Raw genomic sequence first — 23,852 nt, forward strand, 5'->3', positions numbered from 1 at the left:
GCAACCATGAAATTAGACCAAGATGCGACTGTCTGGGCGGATGGAGCATTGTGATGGCGAATAATTCAAGTCTACGCAGATGAGCCCAGCGCATAATCCTGACCTCATCTGTATAGATGGAGACCCCGAGGCTGGAGATAAGCAGGTCCCTTCCATTCTGCTGAAATCTCGGCCGCGTTTCTCATTTACCTTTAATAATAGAACATTAGGAATCATGGCGGAAGCATCTAGATGCAAAGAGGTTTTACCTTACGCAAGGTTCACACTAGCGTTCAGGTCCACATGGCGACCCAACAATTGGAGAGCCTGTTTGCTTAAAAAGTGGTTACCCCTAGACACTCGCAGACCCCATAGAGTATAATGTGGTCCATACTAAAACCTGCAGAGAGAAAAGTCCTCCTTACATTGAAGTCTCCTATTACCCCTGGTGAGTACAAGTGGTGCTACAATACCTGCACTCCTACCCCTTCACCAGCCCTGCACTACTGCCCTCTAGAGGTGCTGCAGCACCAGGTACAAGGGATGACATCACTGCTGCTCAGGTATAAGGGATGACATCACTGCTGCTCAGGTATAAGGGATGACATCACTGCTGCTCAGGTATAAGGGATGACATCACTGCTGCTCAGGTATAAGAGATGACATCACTGCTGCTCAGGTATAAGAGATGACATCACTGCTGCAGAGGTATGAGGGATGACATCACTGCTGCTCAGGTATAAGAGATGACATCACTGCTGCTCAGGTATAAGAGATGACATCACTGCTGCAGAGGTATGAGTGATGACATCACTGCTGCTCAGGTATAAGAGATGACATCACTGCTGCTCAGGTATAAGAGATGACATCACTGCTGCAGAGGTATGAGGGATGACATCACTGCTGCTCAGGTATAAGAGATGACATCACTGCTGCTCAGGTATAAGGGATGACATCACTGCTGCAGAGGTATGAGGGATGACATCACTGCTGCTCAGGTATAAGAGATGACATCACCTCTGCTCAGGTATAAAGGATTACATCACTGCTGCTCGGGTATAAGGGATGACATCACTGCTGCTCGGGTATAAGGGATGACATGACTGTGTTCAGGTATAAGGGATGACATGACTGTGTTCAGGTATAAGGGATGACATCACTGCTTCTCAGGTATAAGGGATGACATCACTGCTGCTCAGGTATAAGAGATGACATCACTGCTGCTCAGGTATAAGGGATGACATCACTGCTGCTCAGGTATAAGAGATGACATCACCTCTGCTCAGGTATAAGGGATGACATCACTGCTGCTCAGGTATAAAGGATGACATCACTGCTGCTCGGGTATAAGGGATGACATCACTGCTGCTCGGGTATAAGGGATGACATGACTGTGTTCAGGTATAAGGGATGACATGACTGTGTTCAGGTATAAGGGATGACATCACTGCTTCTCAGGTATAAGGGATGACATCACTGCTGCTCAGGTATAAGAGATGACATCACCTCTGCTCAGGTATAAGGGATGACATCACTGCTGCTCAGGTATAAAGGATGACATCACTGCTGCTCGGGTATAAGGGATGACATGACTGTGTTCAGGTATAAGGGATGACATCACTGCTTCTCAGGTATAAGGGATGACATCACTGCAGCTCAGGTATAAGAGATGACATCACTGCTGCTCAGGTATAAGAGATGACATCACTGCTGCACAGGTATAAGGGATGACATCACTGCTGCTCAGGTATAAGGGATGACATCACTGTTGTTCAGATATAAGGGATGACATGAATATAGCTTAGATATAGGTTATGACATCACTGCTCTCTAGTATAAGGAATGACATCACCTCTGCTCAGGTGTACAGTATAACATAATTGTCACTTGGATATCACCTTTCACAATTATGACTTATGACATCATCAGATATAAGGATCTTTAACTAGAGGTGAACTTTGTGGCTCTCCATCCAGTTGAGAAGCTGTCAGGGCATGCTGAGAGTTGTAGTGAATTCTCTCCATATAGTCTCCTATAGTCCCTGGCACCAGCACCTACCTGTGGGCTGATGGCATTTTAGCAGTCCCACTGCCCCTGCCCCTCCCCCTCCTCTCCCAGGACAGACACCTCTGAGTGGCAGTGGCTATCCAGAGCACACCTTCCTGAGCACAGGGGCTGGATCACTCCGAGCAGAGCTGTGCATGAACCTATGGTGCAGAGCTGTGTGTGTGAGGACTGGAGGGATGGCATCCACAGGCAGGGGCTGATCCATATAGGAGCTGCTGGAGGGCTCAGCCCCTCACTTCTAGTCTGTCCTGCAGCACAGCTCACTGCTCCATCCTCAGCCTGTTGCTTACACACAATGTGGAGGCTGAATGACTGCTCACCCTGCCAAGGAATCTGGGAGCAATGAGGAGGAGACACCAAGTACAATGACTTGAAAGTCATCCTAGAGTCAGAAGCATAGAAGCAGCCTGGACTGAGGGGGACAGGTGCACAGAAGCAGGCTGCACTACTGAGGACAGGTGCACAGAAGCAGGCTGCACTACTGAGGGGGACAGGTGCACAGAAGCAGACTGCACTACTGAGGACAAGTGCACTGAAGCAGGCTACACTACTGAGGACAGGTGCACAGAAGCAGCCTAGACTGAGGGGGACAGGTGCACAGAAGCCGGCTGCACTACTGAGGGGGATAGGTGCACAGAAGCAGGCTACACTACTGAGCTCAGGTGCACAGAAGCAGACTGCACTACTGAGGACAACTGTACAGAAGCAGCCTGGACTGTGAGAGACAGGTGCACATAAGCAGGCTACACTACAGAGGACAGGTGCGCAGAAGCAGGCTGCACCACTGAGGAAAAGTGCTCAGTAGCAGGCTGCACTAGTGAGGACAAGTGTACAGAATCAGGCTGCACTACTAATGACAAGTAAAATCAGTCTGCACTGCTGGAAACAGGTAATGATCTAACCTGCTCCACTTTTCAAAATAAGTAGCCTGCACTACTGAGGACAGTTCAATACAAGCAGACTGCACTACTGAGGACAGTTCGATATAAGCAGACTGCACTACTGAAGGAGGGTGAACCGAATGAACCTGGGCTGTTAAGGACTAAGGGGACCAGACTGGACAGGTGAACAGGTACAACCTGCACTACTGAGGACTGTTGAGGTGAATAAGAACAATCTGCTCTTCTATTCAGGACCAGCGAGGCTGCACTACTTGGGACATTGTTATACAAGCAGCCTGCACTACTGAGTACAGGTGAGAGGGGAAGCTGAAGAGGTCTCTACCTGTACTGGGACCAGTCTATATGGAAATATGGAAAACCCACGAAGATCAACAGAGAAGGCAAGAAAGTATCCAGGTAAGTCAGTGATGTAGCAGAGCTGAGTTTGTCGTTTTGCGTAATGTGTCTGTGGTCTTGCGTAGCAGAGCTGGTAAACCTTGTAGCTTATGTTGTCACTGTGCACGTAGCAGACTCATGGAGATAGTGACCATTACAACTCTGCTACATCTTCACTGTCCAGGACATCCACTGGTTCCGTACTGGAGGCATCTGCTTTATGACGGGCTCCGATCCTCAGGATGGTCAAGGGGTCTTATAGACGATTCTTCTCATGCGTGTAAAATTTACAATGGGGAGGGGGAGACCCTGGCAGTCAGCTGGGAGACACAAGCTTTACATCGAATTGTAGTCCTGGCAGATGTAGCAGAGCTGGAGCTGTTTGTGGCTGCGGTGTGCCCTGAGGTGTGTAATCTGTCTACCCCTGGAGTTTATATAAGGTGTGGGTCTGTACCCCAAATTGTGACTTTGGTATAGCTATGAGGGAGTAGTCAGAAACAGTCAAAAACTGTCAGTCAGAGACCTGAGAGAGGGGAAGGCTCGCCGTAAATCTGCCCATACCCCTAATCCTGTCTGTGCCTGTACCCCAAATCCTAGCCGTGACTGTCCCTGTGTGTGTGCCCTGAGCTGGGGTTGCATCTCAACCCTAAATGTGCCTACACCTATACTCCTGGCAGTGTCCAAACCTCAAATCCTGACTGTACCTATAACCCAAATGCTAGCTTTGCCTATATCCTAAATCTGAGTTGTCTCTGTACCCCAAAATCTGTCTGTACCTGTCCCCTAAATCTTAGATAATTCTGTACCCCCCAATCCCCTAATCCTGGCTGTACCTGTACCCCTAATCCTGGCTGTACCTGTATCCCCTAATCCTGGCTATACCTGCGCCCCTAATCCTGGCTATACCTGCACCCCTAATCCTGGCTGCACCTGCACCCCTAATCCTGGCTGTACCTGCGCCCCTAATCCTGGCTGTACCTGTATCCCCTAATCCTGGCTGTACCTGTACCCCTAATCCTGGCTGTACCTGCGCCCCTAATCCTGGCTGTACCTGCACCCCTAATCCTGGCTGTACCTGCGCCCCTAATCCTGGCTGTACCTGCACCCCTAATCCTGGCTGTACCTGCACCCCTAATCCTGGCTGTACCTGCACCCCTAATCCTGGCTATACCTGCGCCCCTAATCCTGGCTGTACCTGCACCCCTAATCCTGGCTGTACCTGCACCCCTAATCCTGGCTGTACCTGTGCCCCTAATCCTGGCTGTACCTGTGCCCCTAATCCTGGCTGTACCTGTTCCTCTAATCTTGGCTGTACCTGCACCCCTAATCCTGGCTGTACCTGCACCCCTAATCCTGGCTGTACCTGCACCCCTAATCCTGGCTGTACCTGCACCCCTAATCCTGGCTGTACCTGCGCCCCTAATCCTGGCTGTACCTGCACCCCTAATCCTGGCTGTACCTGTGCCCCTAATCCTGGCTGTACCTGCACCCCTAATCCTGGCTGTACCTGCACCCCTAATCCTGGCTGTACCTGCACCCCTAATCTTGGCTTTACCTGTACCCCTAATCCTGGCTGTACCTGCACCCCTAATCCTGGCTGTACCTGCACCCCTAATCTTGGCTTTACCTGTACCCCTAATCCTGGCTGTACCTGCACCTCTAATCCTGGCTGTACCTGTGCCCCTAATCCTGGCTGTACCTGCACCTCTAATCCTGGCTGTACCTGTGCCCCTAATCCTGGCTGTACCTGCGCCCCTAATCCTGGCTGTACCTGTGCCACTAATCCTGGCTGTACCTGCACCCCTAATCCTGGCTGTACCTGTGCCACTAATCCTGGCTGTACCTGTGCCACTAATCCTGGCTGTACCTGTACCCCTAATCCTGGCTGTACCTGCACCCCTAATCCTGATTGTACCTGCACCCCTAATCCTGGCTGTAGCTGCACCCCTAATCCTGGCTTTACCTGTGCCCCTAATCCTGGCTGTACCTGCACCCCTAATCCTGGCTTTACCTGTTCTCCTAATCCTGGCTGTACCCCCTAATCTTACCTGTATGCACCCCCAGACCTGACTGTCAGTTTTCCCAGTTCCACTTGTTGCTGTATCCCCTGTCCCCCGGCCGTACATTACTCCCCTCCTGCCTGTCCCCCTGTTGTTACTCCTGGCACCAGCCCCAGCCTCTCTTCCTATACACTTTATATTCCAGGGGTGACTAGCAGAGACGGCCCCCCTACTTTCTGCCTTATACGAGGGGATATTTCTCTAGTTATTGCTTTATTTTCCGTCCCTACTTGCAGTGACTTATTATCTGCCATTGCGCTCTCTGCGGCCAGTGCCTGCTGGGAGTTGTAGTTCACCAGACTGCACATCCCCTCTCTCTATAACTGTGATTCCATATTCAGTTGTTTCTTATCTTATCTTATTGTTGACGTCTACATCTCCCCTAGCAGATGTCAACAATAAGAGTGACCACCCAGCTTTTCCCGAGTCCTGCATGCTCTCTCAGCCTCGTTGCACAGTAATATATCCTGCGCTGTATACCTAGACAGACTCTGGGAAAGCTGGGTGAATAGCTAAGGATTAGGACTCAGGACTGACAACTGGGTCTGAACATCCAGGCAGATTTGGGTGGTGAACCCCTCTAGTAGCTGTAAAGACGATCACTCAGCTTTCCTAGACTCCTGAATGGTGTGTACATTTGCTTAGTACTACAGTGCAGGAAGGTGATCCTGGTATCATTCCTCTGGTACCCGGCCATTGCTGTGATTTGTAGTGCCCCCTATAGTCGCTGTCCTGGAATGCAGCAGTGTGGGCAGTAGGGGGTTAACCAGGAGACAATCAGCATTTCCATGGCTGTCCCGCTGGTGCCCAGATCTGCCCGGTTAATAATTGACGGCCCCTGGATAGTCCAGAGGGTGAAGCCTCAGGCTGAGAGCAGAATAAATATTGGGCATAGCTCAGACTGACGGCGGAGAGCAGCAGCTGCCGCAGGAGACGCCGCTTGTCTTCTGGAAATTCAGCATTTGGACAGTAGCCTAGTAACATGGAATCTCAGTCAATGGGAAGCTGCGGGGTGTAGAGTCTCTCCAGCAACCGGGCGGCCATGACTACTCCACCTATCACCGCCAGCCGAGGAGAGGGGGCAGTGTCAGCGCACAGGACACAAAAGGCCATTCATTATCCGACCGCTGGAATCCATTAATCCCATAGAAGGCAGACAAGCGGCGGACATGAGCCCCACTAGTCTGACAAAGAGGGAGGCAATGGGTGGATGGATAAATAGGAGATGGAAGGATAGATAGATAGATAGATAGATAGATAGATAGATAGATGGATGGAGAGATGGATGGAGAGATGGATGGATATATGATATATAGATAGATAGATATTGGATGGATGGATGGAAGGATGGATAGATGGATGGAGAGATGGATGGAAAGATAGATAGATAGATAGATAGATAGGAGATAGATAGATAGATAGATAGATAGATAGATAGGAGATGGATAGATAGATAGATAGATAGATAGATAGATAGATAGGAGATAGATAGATAGATAGATAGATAGATAGATAGATAGGAGATGGATAGATAGATAGATAGATAGATAGATAGATAGATAGATGATAGATAGATAGGAGATAGATAGATAGATAGATAGATAGATAGATAGATAGATAGGAGATAGATAGATAGATAGATAGATAGATAGATAGATGATAGATAGGAGATAGATAGAGAGATGGATGGAGAGATGGATGGATATATGATATATAGATAGATAGATATTGGATGGATTGCTGGATAGATGAGTAGATTGATAGATGGATAGATATTAATGCATATGGAGAGAGAGGCAGATGTTAGATATACAGGATAGATCTCCTATCTATCTATCTATCTATCTATCTATCTATCTATTATCTATCTATCTATCTATCTATCTATCTATCTATCTCCTATCTATCTATCTATCTATCTATCTATCTCCTATCTATCTATCTATCTATCTATCTATCTATCTATCTCCTATCTATCTATCTATCTATCTATCTATCTATCTATCTATCTATCTATCTATTATCTATCTATCTATCTATCTATCTATCATCTATCTATCTATCTATCTATCTATCTATCTCCTATCTATCTATCTATCTATCTATCTATCTATCTATCTCCTATCTATCTATCTATCTATCTATCTATCTCATATCTATCTATCTATCATCTATCTATCTATCTATCTATCTATCTCCTGCAGCACTGCTTAGCCCCGGTTCGCATCTGCATTCAGTCCATTCCGTTCCCGTCTCCGCATGAAAAATCAACACTTTTCTCTTTGCAACCCGAACACAAATGTGAACTGGGCCTTAGACAGATGGAAGCCAAAGAAAATCTTCTATGGAAATAAATAAAGGAATAAAGAACACCCTTCCCACAACACAGTGACAATATCAATGTGGATTTATTTCACGTGCGTGAGTCGTGACATTTCACCTCCTCTGTCAGGAGATTTTCTTTAGGCAATTTTTGGGACATGTCAATTTGGACCAAAAATTTTCAGTATTTCGATATTTTGCCTCTTACTGTTTGAGACGCATCCGATACCAGGGGAAAACTTTTTCCAGAATCTGTAACTTTCCTCTGTGCCCACATCCACAGGCTTCACGATTGCGCTTGTAGCACATGCAGGCAGTGGCCACTAGAGGGCAGAGAGTCGTAAACCATAACATGACATGAAGTTGATGTCCTCATCATATTCGCAGATCCACAGGCTGATGTCTCGAAACGCTTCCGTAAATCACAGGTGATAGTTATAGCCCTGATATAAGAGAGGGAGGAACTGAAGGATGAGACATAAAAGAAGCAGCGGCCTTACTGCCCTTTAAATGCCATAAAAAATAGTGTGATTGCTAAAATATCATTTATGTAACATTTGGGTTAACAGGTAATAAATTGCTCACCTTTCGCAGCAGACCGAGCCGACTGATTCCGACTGCGATACGTTGTAGACCGTGAGAATTCTGCAAGGTGTTCTTTCCTGTATTAGTATGGGGTTCCAGTTATGTATTTGAGTGACATCACCAATTTTTGGCCAACGACCTCTGAGGCCAGCGATTGGTCTCAGCCGTCATGTTAGCCTTAGGCGAGGAAGGATTAATAGTCAAGGGCATTGAATAGGTGGTCTATGGCAGTCAAAGGCTTCATTGTAAGATTCCCAGTGGGGGCGGTGGAAGCGTTAATGCTACATACATGCGGTCTAGGGGTTAGAAACCTCTTTAGGCTTCAGTATGAGCATAAACATAGATGGTCCTGCTTTTGGTTTCCTCACTACGCCTGTTATAGAAACGAGAGCAAGGGGGCACTAGAGAGAACTGTGCAGCTCTAAGGCTGCCGAGTTCTCTCTATGACCAGGCAATGCCCTAGAAACACATTTGTTTTCGAATTTCTTGGATTTCTTTGCCAAAAAAGTTCAATGACAAAAAGTTTTAACTAATACAAAAAGTTAGCTATCGGTTACCTTACGACGTGCGCCCGATCATAGGGAAGTAATCTAATTATCGTGGAGCAGATAAGCGAAGTCTCTATGGAGCTTGGCACACAACACAACGCACATTACGCTCCAGGACAAGATTAGTATAAAACCTTTACCTCTAATCCGAGCCCTGGAAACAATGGCTGCGCACGCTTGTGGTTCTGGCCCCGGGATGGGCCGTGGAGCCGAAGCGGCTGAAGCTTTGTGTTCATTCTTCAATTACTTGCCATGTAATATTAATGTTGATCCCACCTTTAGTGGAGGATGAAGAGGTTTACGGAGGATTTAAGGCTGTTGAGGGGGTGCTGTATTGTATTTGAAGGTGGAATTACCAGAATCAAAGCTGCTCACTTACAGGGGGTTGTCGGGATTACAAAATACATTATTAGGTTCTACTTAATGGAGAAGGATTCCTGTTCACACATCCAAGTGTGACTCTCTCAGTTGAATGAATAACTGAAAGTCTAGGCCTTACATGAATTGAGTTTAATGGTGTAATGCTTCACTTGCCCTGTGGGGGTGCTGCAGGAAAGATGAACACTTGCATCCAGGGGTTGTAAAAATTGGACAACGCCTTTTAAAAGAGTTGTCTGGTTTAGTAGTGGGTGTATCAGCAATTTATCAACGCAGCAAGTATAGAAATGTATATGGGGCCCAACAAGTAAGAGAGCCCGACTGCACTTGTATATAAGACACAGTTACTGATGACAATAGACTCAGCATGTAAAAGTCATTGTGTTACTATGGAGCCCTTATACTACTGTGTGCAATATCTATTCTAGGAGACACGTATACTATTATCTCTGTACTGTGACATCACTGTGTGTATTATCTCTGTACTGTGACATCACTGTGTGTATTATCTCTGTACTGTGACATCACTGTGTGTATTATCCCTGTACTGTGACATCACTGTGTGTATTATCTCTGTACTGTGACATCACTGTGTGTATTATCTCTGTACTGTGACATCACTGTGTGTATTATCTCTGTACTGTGACATCACTGTGTGTATTATCCCTGTACTGTGACATCACTGTGTGTATTATCTCTGTACTGTGACATCACTGTGTGTATTATCCCTGTACTGTGACATCACTGTGTGTATTATCTCTGCACTGTGACATCACTGTGTGTATTATCTCTGTACTGTGACATCACTGTGTGTATTATACTGTACTGTGACATCACTATGTGTATTATCTCTGTACTGTGACATCACTGTGTGTATTATCTCTGCACTGTGACATCACTGTGTGTATTATCCTGTACTGTGACATCACTGTGTGTATTATCTCTGTACTGTGACATCACTGTGTATTATCCCTGTACTGTGACATCACTGTGTGTATTATCCTGTACTGTGACATCACTGTGTGTATTATCCTGTACTGTGACATCACTTTGTGTATTATCCTGTACTGTGACATCACTGTGTGTATTATCTCTGTACTGTGACATCACTGTGTATTATCCCTGTACTGTGACATCACTGTGTGTATTATCCCTGTACTGTGACATCACTGTGTGTATTATCCCTGTACTGTGACATCACTGTGTGTATTATCTCTGTACTGTGACATCACTGTGTGTATTATCCCTGTACTGTGACATCACTGTGTGTATTATCTCTGTACTGTGACATCACTGTGTGTATTATCTCTGTACTGTGACATCACTGTGTATTATCCCTGTACTGTGACATCACTGTGTGTATTATCCCTGTCACTGTGTGTATTATCTCTGTACTGTGACATCACTGTGTGTATTATCCCTGTACTGTGACATCACTGTGTGTATTATCCTGTACTGTGACATCACTGTGTGTATTATCCTGTACTGTGACATCACTGTGTGTGTTATCCTGTACTGTGACATCACTGTGTATTATCTCTGTACTGTGACATCACTGTGTGTATTATCCCTGTACTGTGACATCACTGTGTGTATTGTCTCTGTACTGTGACATCACTGTGTGTATTATCCTGTACTGTGACATCACTGTGTGTATTATCCTGTACTGTGACATCACTGTGTGTATTATCTCTGTACTGTGACATCACTGTGTGTATTATCCCTGTACTGTGACATCACTGTGTGTATTATCCCTGTACTGTGACATCACTGTGTGTATTATCCCTGTACTGTGACATCACTGTGTGTATTATCCCTGTACTGTGACATCACTGTGTGTATTATCCCTGTACTGTGACATCACTGTGTGTATTATCCCTGTACTGTGACATCACTGTGTGTATTATCTCTGTACTGTGACATCACTGTGTATTATCCCTGTACTGTGACATCACTGTGTGTATTATCTCTGTACTGTGACATCACTGTGTGTATTATCCCTGTACTGTGACATCACTGTGTGTATTATCCCTGTACTGTGACATCACTGTGTGTATTATCTCTGTACTGTGACATCACTGTGTGTATTATCCCTGTACTGTGACATCACTGTGTGTATTATCCCTGTACTGTGACATCACTGTGTGTATTATCCTGTACTGTGACATCACTGTGTGTGTATTATCTCTGTACTGTGACATCACTGTGTGTATTATCCCTGTACTGTGACATCACTATGTGTATTATCTCTGTACTGTGACATCACTATGTGTATTATCCTGTACTGTGACATCACTGTGTGTATTATCCCTGTACTGTGACATCACTGTGTGTATTATCTCTGTACTGTGACATCACTGTGTGTATTATCCTGTACTGTGACATCACTGTGTGTATTATCTCTGTACTGTGACATCACTTTGTGTATTATCCTGTACTGTGACATCACTGTGTGTATGTATATAATGGATTTTCTTCATGAGTGAAGAAATGGTTACCGTAGCTGTTTAGGTAAACCACAGCTATATTAATACCGCATTAGGAGTGGGTGGAGTTGCCTTTTAAGTTTTCATTTTGTGTCAGTGACTACCCTGTTAAGCGCAGCACTGTGTGTGTGTACTTGTGCAAACAATAGTCCTACGGTGACTAATGAAGTCTTGTGTTCTTGGCTCGGCCCGGTGGCCGCTGACTCTCGCTCTTTGGACCCTTGCTGGCGGTGCGCTGAGGCGTGCGGTTACATTACAGAATATTACTACTTCGCAATTATTCCATCTGAAAGCTCTGCCCAGTAATATTTATAGGTTCTCTTACATTCTATCATTACACTTCATGGACAAATGGACAATTCCTTGAAAAGTGCGCTCGCTTCCCCGAATTACTGCTGCAAATCTAATTTTAGACGTCATTTTCCCTTGCTCTCTCTTCCAAAGCTTTTATTACATCCCTACTGACCGGTCCCATAATAAATAACGTAGAAGATAAGGCCTGGATGTCCATAAAGGAAATGTACATGACAGGGATGAGAGCGAGGAAGGCCGGGGCCTGTAGTCAGGGACGGTGACAAGGAATTCAGGGTACGCCGGGCTCAGGAGGGTCCATGGTGACCTAAGAAATATTCTCTATACTATGAGGGCCCAAGAGATGTGAGGTCCATGGGGTTGGGCAGAATGGAGGTCCATGACCCAAACAGTTCCAGAGGTTCCCCATAGGATCACAGAGGACTAACACTGCTGTACCCTATAATAAAGGGAGGAGGCGCCATAGCACAGATAGAAACTGTATAATGTACCGAAGCACAACACCAGGCCTTGTCACAACACAAGACTTATCCCTGTCCAATATACAATACAGAGGTGTCCTAGTACATGGAAGGTCTCCCCAATACTGGTCTGCTAATAATGTGAGGCTCATGTCACTCACTGGTAAAGTGTATAGTGATGTCACAGTACAGAGATAATACACACAGTGATGTCACAGTACAGAGATAATACACACAGTGATGTCACAGTACAGGATAATACACACAGTGATGTCACAGTACAGGGATAATACACACAGTGATGTCACAGTACAGAGATAATACACACAGTGATGTCACAGTACAGAGATAATACACACAGTGATGTCACAGTACAGGGATAATACACACAGTGATGTCACAGTACAGGGATAATACACACAGTGATGTCACAGTACAGGGATAATACACACAGTGATGTCACAGTACAGGATAATACACACAGTGATGTCACAGTACAGGATAATACACACAGTGATGTCACAGTACAGAGATAATACACACAGTGATGTCACAGTACAGGGATAATACACACAGTGATGTCACAGTACAGGGATAATACACACAGTGATGTCACAGTACAGGATAATACACACAGAGATGTCACAGTACAGAGATAATACACACAGTGATGTCACAGTACAGAGATAATACACACAGTGATGTCACAGTACAGAGATAATACACACAGTGATGTCACAGTACAGAGATAATACACACAGTGATGTCACAGTACAGAGATAATACACACAGTGATGTCACAGTACAGGGATAATACACACAGCGATGTCACAGTACAGGATAATACACACAGTGATGTCACAGTACAGAGATAATACACACAGTGATGTCACAGTACAGAGATAATACACACAGTGATGTCACAGTACAGAGATAATACACACAGTGATGTCACAGTACAGGATAATACACTCAGTGATGTCACAGTACAGGGATAATACACACAGTGATGTCACAGTACAGGATAATACACACAGCGATGTCACAGTACAGGGATAATACACACAGTGATGTCACAGTACAGGATAATACACACAATGATGTCACAGTACAGGATAATACACACAGTGATGTCACAGTACAGGATAATACACACAGTGATGTCACAGTACAGGATAATACACACAGTGATGTCACAGTACAGAGATAATACACACAGTGATGTCACAGTACAGGGATAATACACACAGTGATGTCACAGTACAGGATAATACACACAGTGATGTCACAGTACAGGATAATACACACAGTGATGTCACAGTACAGGGATAATACACACAGTGATGTCACAGTACAGAGATAATACACACAGTGATGTCACAGTACAGGATAATACACACAGTGATGTCACAGTACAGGATAATACACACAGTGATGTCACAGTACAGAGATAATACACACGGTGATGTCACAGTACAGAGATAATACACACGGTGATGTCACAGTACAGGATAATACACACGGTGATGTCACAGTACAGGGATAATACACACGGTGATGTCACAGTACAGAGATAATACACACGGTGATGTCACAGTACAGGATAATACACACGGTGATGTCACAGTACAGGGATAATACACACAGTGATGTCACAGTACAGGTATAATACACACAGTGATGTCACAGTACAGGGATAATACACACAGTGATGTCACAGTACAGAGATAATACACACAGTGATGTCACAGTACAGGGATAGTATAGGACCTTTATGTTGCGGGGTCTTCTTCTCTCTTTGCTCCTCGGCTTCCTCATGGACTTGTTATATTGGATTCGCTCCCTCAGGTATATTGCGCTTTCCCATAATCAGTTCTGTGGAGATAAAACCTGATGTTTCTCCATCTCTCATCTTCTTATTGATCTCAGTCTGTTTATAGAGGTAAGTAATTTGCTGACATAAGCCTAAAGGAACGTGACAGAGAACCATCGATCGAAGGGAGCAAAGTAGCTGGAAATGACATCTCTGTCATCAAACCCTGAGAGATGGAGGCCCTCTGCCATGTCCGGACTCTCTGGACCGTCAGTCCTACAAGATGAGATTTTATAGAACATCCAAAAAGTGACAAAGGTGAAAGAACTGGAGGTCGGGTGTTCGGGGTAACAAATCCGGACTCCCCCATAATGCATCCTATAGTGGCCTGAGGGTTGGGCGCGTCTTTACCCCATAGTCTGACCAGCCTTATATCTTCTAGACTGGGTGGTAAGATCTGCCCAATACTTGACCAAAACGTTCAGCGGTCCCAAAATGGTTAATTTTTGTCCCCATCTATGAGCTGACTATACCGTAGTCCGGCAATTTCCAAAATTGTCTATTGAAATTTTCACCGCTATCAAAGTAGCAATTTTCTCAGTCGGCTTCTTACAAAAAAATAACATGAATCGCCGTCTAACGTCTGCTCCGTCGCGGCGCGTTCCACCCACTTTACTGTCCTTGCATGTAGAATTGAGCATGAAAAAAATTATCTTTTATATGATACGAAAAAAAGAAGATTTATCTAAAAACTTAGTGACCCCAGCAGATAGGAAAGTGATTGGGGATAGCGATGAAACGCCGGGAGTGAGTGGGCTGAGCACGCGGTAAGAGGAGCGTCAGGCGGGCGAGCTTGGGAGAAGCAATTAGGGAAAGTGGAACGGGCTCACACTGAGTGGCAATGGGCTCTGATACATAACCGTCCTTTCATGTTCTTATGTTGCCAGCGCAGACGAGAAACCCTCACATGTGCCCGATTCTCCGCCATGAAACGCTGCCAAGTCAGCAATTTTGAGCTGATTAACATTTGGGATGAATGCGTCTTATTGTTACATGGTCTCCAGCGGAAAACGCCATTATTTGTCTGATACGTACATGGCTGGGAAGAGGGGACGGCGAGCGGGCGCACACTATAGTAACACACTGGGGAACTGGAGAGAATACTCATAGGATGGCAGTGTATACCTACTATATATATCATACAGTATATAGAGAGAAGAGACGGGCCCTACAGATACATAACAGGTAATAGTCACAGTATAGGGATAATACACACAGTGATGTCACAGTACAGAGATAATACACACAGTGATGTCACAGTACAGGGATAATACACACAGTGATGTCACAGTACAGGGGTAATAAACACAGTGATGTCACAGTACAGGATAATACACACAGTGATGTCACAGTACAGGGATAATACACACAGTGATGTCACAGTACAGAGATAATACAGTGATGTCACAGTACAGGGATAATACACACAGTGATGTCACAGTACAGGATAATACACACAGTGATGTCACAGTACAGAGATAATACACACAGTGATGTCACAGTCCAGGATAATACACACGGTGATGTCACAGTACAGAGATAATACACACGGTGATGTCACAGTACAGGGATAATACACACAGTGATGTCACAGTACAGGGATAATACACACAGTGATGTCACAGTACAGAGATAATACACACAGTGATGTCACAGTACAGAGATAATACACACAGTGATGTCACAGTACCGGGATAATACACACAGTGATGTCACAGTACAGGATAATACACACAGTGATGTCACAGTACCGGGATAATACACACAGTGATGTCACAGTACAGGGATAATACACACAGTGTTGTCACAGTACAGAGATAATACACACAGTGATGTCACAGTACAGGATAATACACACACAGTGATGTCACAGTACAGGATAATACACACAGTGATGTCACAGTACAGAGATAATACACACAGTGATGTCACAGTACAGGGATAATACACACAGTGATGTCACAGTACAGGGATAATACACACAGTGATGTCACAGTACAGGGATAATACACACAGTGATGTCACAGTACAGGGATAATACACACAGTGATGTCACAGTACAGAGATAATACACACAGTGATGTCACAGTACAGGATAATACACACAGTGATGTCACAGTACAGGATAATACACACAGTGATGTCACAGTACAGGGATAATACACACAGCGATGTCACAGTACAGAGATAATACACACAGCGATGTCACAGTACAGGGATAATACACACAGCGATGTCACAGTACAGAGATAATACACAGTGATGTCACAGTACAGGGATAATACACACAGTGATGTCACAGTACAGGGATAATACACACAGTGATGTCACAGTCCAGGGATAATACACACAGTGATGTCACAGTACAGAGATAATACACACAGTGATGTCACAGTACAGGATAATACACACAGTGATGTCACAGTACAGGATAATACACACAGTGATGTCACAGTCCAGGGATAATACACACAGTGATGTCACAGTACAGAGATTACAGAGATAATAAATTGAGGTAGAACAGAGTCAATATGGTAAAAAGGCAGAGGTGAAGCATTGCTAATCATTGTGGCGCCTGCACATAACTCGCACTCTATGGACTGCTCAGGCACTTTCATCTCTTCTTTTACATCAGTCTCCCGCAGTGAATTTTTATAGTTAATGACACTGATTCCCCTTTGTGAGACAACACATAAGCAGATATCTGCTATTGCTACGAGGATGGAGGCTTCACTGAGCAGATGTTCAGTTTTACAGCATGAATACAGATTTAGGAATCTGCTGCCTATAAGAGGAATAGAAGAGGCGACCAGGGTGCTCTCTAATACCACATCATAATGGTGGAATTGTGTTATGTTCACATTCTCTTCTGCAGCTTTCAACATCCTGCCTGTGAAGCTGCAGTGTGTATATATATATATATATATATATATATATATATATACACAACGTGATCTATAATAATACAAGAAAGGCCTGTTATATACACATTCTACTGCTAGTAATAATCAGGAACTGTATAGAAATGGGCAGTATTATAGCAGTTATATTCTTGTACATAGGAGTAGTATTATAGTAGTTATATTCTTGTACATAGGAGCAGTATTATAGTAGTTATATTCTTGTACATAGGAGTAGTATTATAGTAGTTATATTCTTGTACATAGGGGGCAGTATTATAGTAGTTATATTCTTGTACATAGGAGCAGTATTATAGTAGTTATATTCTTGTACATAGGAGTAGTATTATAGTAGTTATATTCTTGTACATAGGAGTAGTATTATTGTAGTTATATTCTTGTACATAGGGGGCAGTATTATAGTAGTTATATTCTTGTACATAGGAGTAGTATTATAGTAGTTATATTCTTGTACATAGGAGCAGTATTATAGTAGCTATATTCTTGTACATAGGAGTAGTATTATAGTAGTTATATTCTTGTACATAGGAGTAGTATTATAGTAGTTATATTCTTGTACATAGGGGGCAGTATTATAGTAGTTATATTCTTGTACATAGGGGGCAGTATTATAGTAGTTATATTCTTGTACATAGGAGCAGTATTATAGTAGTTATATTCTTGTACATAGGAGCAGTATTATAGTAGTTATATTCTTGTACATAGGAGCAGTATTATAGTAGTTATATTCTTGTACATAGGAGTAGTATTATAGTAGTTATATTCTTGTACATAGGAGTAGTATTATTGTAGTTATATTCTTGTACATAGGGGGCAGTATTATAGTAGTTATATTCTTGTACATAGGAGTAGTATTATAGTAGTTATATTCTTGTACATAGGAGCAGTATTATAGTAGCTATATTCTTGTACATAGGAGCAGTATTATAGTAGTCATATTCTTGTACATAGGAGTAGTATTATAGTAGTTATATTCTTGTACATAGGAGTAGTATTATAGTAGTTATATTCTTGTACATAGGGGGCAGTATTATAGTAGTTATATTCTTGTACATAGGGGGCAGTATTATAGTAGTTATATTCTTGTACATAGGAGCAGTATTATAGTAGTTATATTCTTGTACATAGGAGTAGTATTATAGTAGTTATATTCTTGTACATAGGAGTAGTATTATAGTAGTTATATTCTTGTACATAGGGGGCAGTATTATAGTAGTTATATTCTTGTACATAGGGGGCAGTATTATAGTAGTTATATTCTTGTACATAGGAGCAGTATTATAGTAGTTATATTCTTGTACATAGGAGCAGTATTATAGTAGTTATATTCTTGTACATAGGAGCAGTATTATAGTAGTTATATTCTTGTACATAGGAGTAGTATTATAGTAGTTATATTCTTGTACATAGGAGTAGTATTATTGTAGTTATATTCTTGTACATAGGGGGCAGTATTATAGTAGTTATATTCTTGTACATAGGAGTAGTATTATAGTAGTTATATTCTTGTACATAGGAGCAGTATTATAGTAGCTATATTCTTGTACATAGGAGCAGTATTATAGTAGTCATATTCTTGTACATAGGAGTAGTATTATAGTAGTTATATTCTTGTACATAGGAGTAGTATTATAGTAGTTATATTCTTGTACATAGGGGGCAGTATTATAGTAGTTATATTCTTGTACATAGGGGGCAGTATTATAGTAGTTATATTCTTGTACATAGGAGCAGTATTATAGTAGTTATATTCTTGTACATAGGAGCAGTATTATAGTAGTTATATTCTTGTACATAGGAGCAGTATTATAGTAGTTATATTCTTGTACATAGGAGTAGTATTATAGTAGTTATATTCTTGTACATAGGAGTAGTATTATAGTAGTTATATTCTTGTACATAGGAGCAGTATTATAGTAGTTATATTTTTGTACATAGGGGGCAGTATTATAGTAGTTATATTCTTGTACATAGGAGCAGTATTATAGTAGTTACTAGCTTTTACCCGCGACTTCGTCTGCGGTGAGTTGAGTATTGGGCGGACACAGACGTGTGAAACTGTAAAAGTGCTTTAAAAAGTTTGGTGGGCTAGCAAATGTGGTTTGATGTGTTATATTGTGTATGTTGTGATACAGACAATGTGATGTGTTATACAGCCTGTGTACAGGAGTATATATGTATCAGGTACTGTATATAGCAGTGATAGGAGATACATGTAATATATCGTATATACAGCCTGTGTACAGGAGTATATATGTATCAGGTACTGTATATAGCAGTGATAGGAGATACATGTAATTATATAGTATATACAGCCTGTGTACAGGAGTATATACAGTATGTATCAGGCACTGTATATAGCAGTGATAGGTAATATATGTAATATATAGTATATACAGCCTGTGTACAGGAGTATATATGTATCAGGTACTGTATATAGCAGTGATAGGTAATACATGTAATATATAGTATATACAGCCTGTGTACAGGAGTATATATGTATCAGGCACTGTATATAGCAGTGATAGGTAATACATGTAATTATATAGTATATACAGCCTGTGTACAGGAGTATATATGTATCAGGTACTGTATATAGCAGTGATAGGAGATACATGTAATTATATAGTATATACAACCTGTGTACAGGGGTATATATGTATCAGGTACTGTATATAGCAGTGATAGGAGATACATGTAATTATATAGTATATACAGCCTGTGTACAGGAGTATATACAGTATGTATCAGGCACTGTATATAGCAGTGATAGGTAATGCATGTAATATATAGTATATACAGCCTGTGTACAGGAGTATATATGTATCAGGTACTGTATATAGCAGTGATAGGAGATACATGTAATTATATAGTATATACAGCCTGTGTACAGGAGTATATATGTATCAGGTACTGTATATAGCAGTGATAGGAGATACATGTAATATATAGTATATACAGCCTGTGTACAGGAGTATATATGTATCAGGTACTGTATATAGCAGTGATAGGAGATACATGTAATTATATAGTATATACAGCCTGTGTACAGGAGTATATATGTATCAGGCACTGTATATAGCAGTGATAGGTAATACATGTAATATATAGTATATACAGCCTGTGTACAGGAGTATATATGTATCAGGTACTGTATATAGCAGTGATAGGAGATACATGTAATTACATAGTATATACAGCCTGTGTACAGGAGTATATATGTATCAGGCACTGTATATAGCAGTGATAGGAGATACATGTAATTATATAGTATATACAGCCTGTGTACAGGAGTATATATGTATCAGGCACTGTATATAGCAGTGATAGGTAATACATGTAATATATAGTATATACAGCCTGTGTACAGGAGTATATATGTATCAGGCACTGTATATAGCAGTGATAGGAGATACATGTAATTATATAGTATATACAGCCTGTGTACAGGAGTATATATGTATCAGGTACTGTATATAGCAGTGATAGGTAATACATGTAATTATATAGTATATACAGCCTGTGTACAGGAGTATATATGTATCAGGCACTGTATATAGCAGTGATAGGAGATACATGTAATTACAATGTGATGTGTTGTATTGTGTATGTATAGTGGAAAGCTATATGTAAATGTGAGTGAGTAGAGTGAGGGCTACTCCTGAGGTGACAGTAAGGAGTGTGCAGGCAGGTTGAGGCAGGAAATGCCAGGCAGTGTGTGTGAGTCTATAGCTGGGGCTAGGAGTCCTGCTTTTGTGAGTCTCCTGCTAGGAAGCCATGTTGTTTAGTGGCACCAAACGTAGCCTGTGACTCAATCCTGAGGGAAAACTATGTTTGTGGAAAATTGCACGCAAATCCGTCCAGGCGTTTTAGCGTGATTGAGGAACAAACATCCAAACTCACAAACATCCAAACACACAAACTTTCACATTTATAATATTAGTAGGATATTCTTGTACATAGGAGGTAGTATTATAGTAGTTATATTCTTGTACATAGGAGTAGTATTATAGTAGTTATATTCTTGTACATAGGAGCAGTATTATAGTAGTTATATTCTTGTACATAGGAGCAATATTATAGTAGTTATATTCTTGTACATAGGGGGCAGTATTATAGTAGTTATATTCTTGTACATAGGGGCAGTATTATAGTAGTTATATTCTTGAACATAGGGGGCAGTATTATAGTAGTTATATTCTTGTACAAAGGGGTAGTATTATAGTAGTTATATTCTTGTACATAGGAGCAGTATTATAGTAGTTATATTCTTGTACATAGGGGTAGTATTATAGTAGTTATATTCTTGTACAAAGGGGTAATATTATAGTAGTTATATTCTTGTACATAGGAGTAGTATTATAGTAGTTATATTCTTGTACATAGGGGGCAGTATTATAGTAGTTATATTCTTGTACAAAGGGGTAGTATTATAGTAGTTATATTCTTGTACATAGGAGTAGTATTATAGTAGTTATATTCTTGTATATAAGAGCAGTATTATAGTAGTTATATTCTTGTACATAGGGGGCAGTATTATAGTAGTTATATTCTTGTACAAAGGGGTAGTATTATAGTAGTTATATTCTTGTACATAGGAGTAGTATTATAGTAGTTATATTCTTGTACATAGGAGGTAGTATTATAGTAGTTATATTCTTGTACATAGGAGCAATATTATAGTAGTTATATTCTTGTACATAGGGGGCAGTATTATAGTAGTTATATTCTTGTACAAAGGGGTAGTATTATAGTAGTTATATTCTTGTACATAGGAGCAGTATTATAGTAGTTATATTCTTGTACATAGGAGTAGTATTATAGTAGTTATATTCTTGTACATAGGAGTAGTATTATAGTAGTTATATTCTTGTACATAGGGGGCAGTATTATAGTAGTTATATTCTTGTACAAAGGGGTAGTATTATAGTAGTTATATTCTTGTACATGGAGGGCAGTATTATTTTAGTTACTTGTCAGTTTTCTAGCTATTTCTATTTTCTGATTTTGACATTCTCGTGTTCTGCCATTCACACATCTCTCCTCTTTGTTTTGCAGTGATGTTGCTGATCTCAATATCTTAAGGAAGATCATAATCTATTAACCATGGAACCCGTATCTCTCCCAATGGCTTCTGTCTTAGAGACAGGGGTGAGGGACATCAACCTAACAATGTGCAAAAATGTGACTTGTAATGAAACACTGGTGGAACCTACAATGTCAACAATGAGCTCTGTCCTCATCCCTTTTATTTATTTGCTAGTTTGTGCCATTGGACTGAGTGGGAATACTCTCGTCATCTATGTTGTCCTCCGTTATGCCAAGATGAAGACAGTAACAAACATCTACATTCTGAATCTCGCAGTGGCAGACGTTCTTTTTATGTTAGGGCTGCCCTTCCTCGCCACCCAAAATGCCATCTCTTACTGGCCGTTTGGAACTTTTCTTTGTCGGCTGGTATTGACAGTGGATGGTATAAACCAGTTCACCAGTATCTTCTGCCTTACGGTAATGAGTATTGACCGCTATTTGGCAGTGGTTCATCCAATCAAGTCAACCAAGTGGAGGAGACCCCGAGTGGCCAAACTCATCAGCGCCACTGTATGGACTTTATCTTTTCTGGTCGTTCTCCCAGTTGTCATCTTTTCAGATGTCCAACCGGACTTCCACACGTGCAACATCAACTGGCCCGAGCCGGTGAATATTTGGTCTACTGCATTCATTATCTACACCTCAGTATTGGGCTTCTTTGGACCTCTACTGGTGATATGCCTCTGCTACCTTTTAATTGTCATAAAAGTGAAATCTTCTGGTCTTCGGGTGGGATCCACCAGACGGAGAAGATCTGAACGCAAAGTCACAAGAATGGTGGTCATCATAGTGGCTGTTTTTGTATTTTGTTGGCTTCCCTTCTACATATTGAACATAGTCAATTTAACATTCATTGTCCCAGAGGAACCGGCCTACGTTGGTGTGTATTTCTTTGTGGTCGTCCTGTCCTATGCCAACAGTTGCGCCAACCCAATCCTTTATGGCTTCCTCTCGGACAATTTCAAGCAGAGCTTTCAGAAGGTTCTGTGCCTTCGCAAAAGCAATGGCATCAAGGATGCCGACCTGACCGAAAATCGGCAAGAAAAGAGCAGCCGGATCCAGGAGACCATGCTCACGTCGAGGAACTCTGAATTCAACGGCCACATGCAAACCAGCAAGGTCTGAGACACCAAGCCCTTCAACCATCGGGAGGAATGTAAATAGGCACAGAGCACTTGCAGCAAATTTATGGGTTTTTCATGGATTAGAGATGAAAATCCTGGCCGTGAGGGAATTCTTCTTGGAATCGATTTCAAGATTACCCATATCTGGAGGAACATTTCGAGGAACGTTGACTGCAGTATTTATATACATGTCATGTTTGGTTCCACCAGTCAATGATGACTTTTCTCCCGCTCGCATCCTATGCATTATCTTTCCCTTCTTCTCCCCACCCACACCTTAGAACAATATACAGAGAGGGCCATGGAAACCCATTAGATAGTCAATTCACGTGAAGCTATTTTCTGTCTGCAATTACAACTGTGAAGCG

The 23,852-nt window shown here is 42.1% G+C and overlaps 1 protein-coding gene across 1 annotated transcript; it reads left to right on the forward strand.

Moving 5' to 3' along the window:
• The first annotated feature begins 3,054 nt into the window (after positions 1 to 3,054).
• Positions 3,055 to 23,485, forward strand: SSTR5 (somatostatin receptor 5). The gene is made up of 2 exons (XM_075285761.1): positions 3,055 to 3,344; positions 22,328 to 23,485. The coding sequence occupies exon 2, from the start codon at positions 22,376 to 22,378 to the stop codon at positions 23,483 to 23,485; it is 1,110 nt and encodes a 369-aa protein (XP_075141862.1). The 5' UTR covers positions 3,055 to 3,344; positions 22,328 to 22,375.
• Positions 23,486 to 23,852: the final 367 nt, after the last annotated feature.

This window comes from Leptodactylus fuscus, chromosome 8 (assembly GCF_031893055.1).
Source record: "Leptodactylus fuscus isolate aLepFus1 chromosome 8, aLepFus1.hap2, whole genome shotgun sequence".
In the NCBI taxonomy this organism is placed as follows: domain Eukaryota; kingdom Metazoa; phylum Chordata; class Amphibia; order Anura; family Leptodactylidae; genus Leptodactylus; species Leptodactylus fuscus.

Coding starts and splice junctions, on each gene's coding strand:
- SSTR5 (XM_075285761.1), top strand. CDS start 22,376: ATGGAACCCGTATCTCTCCCAATGGCTTCTGTCTTAGAGACAGGGGTG.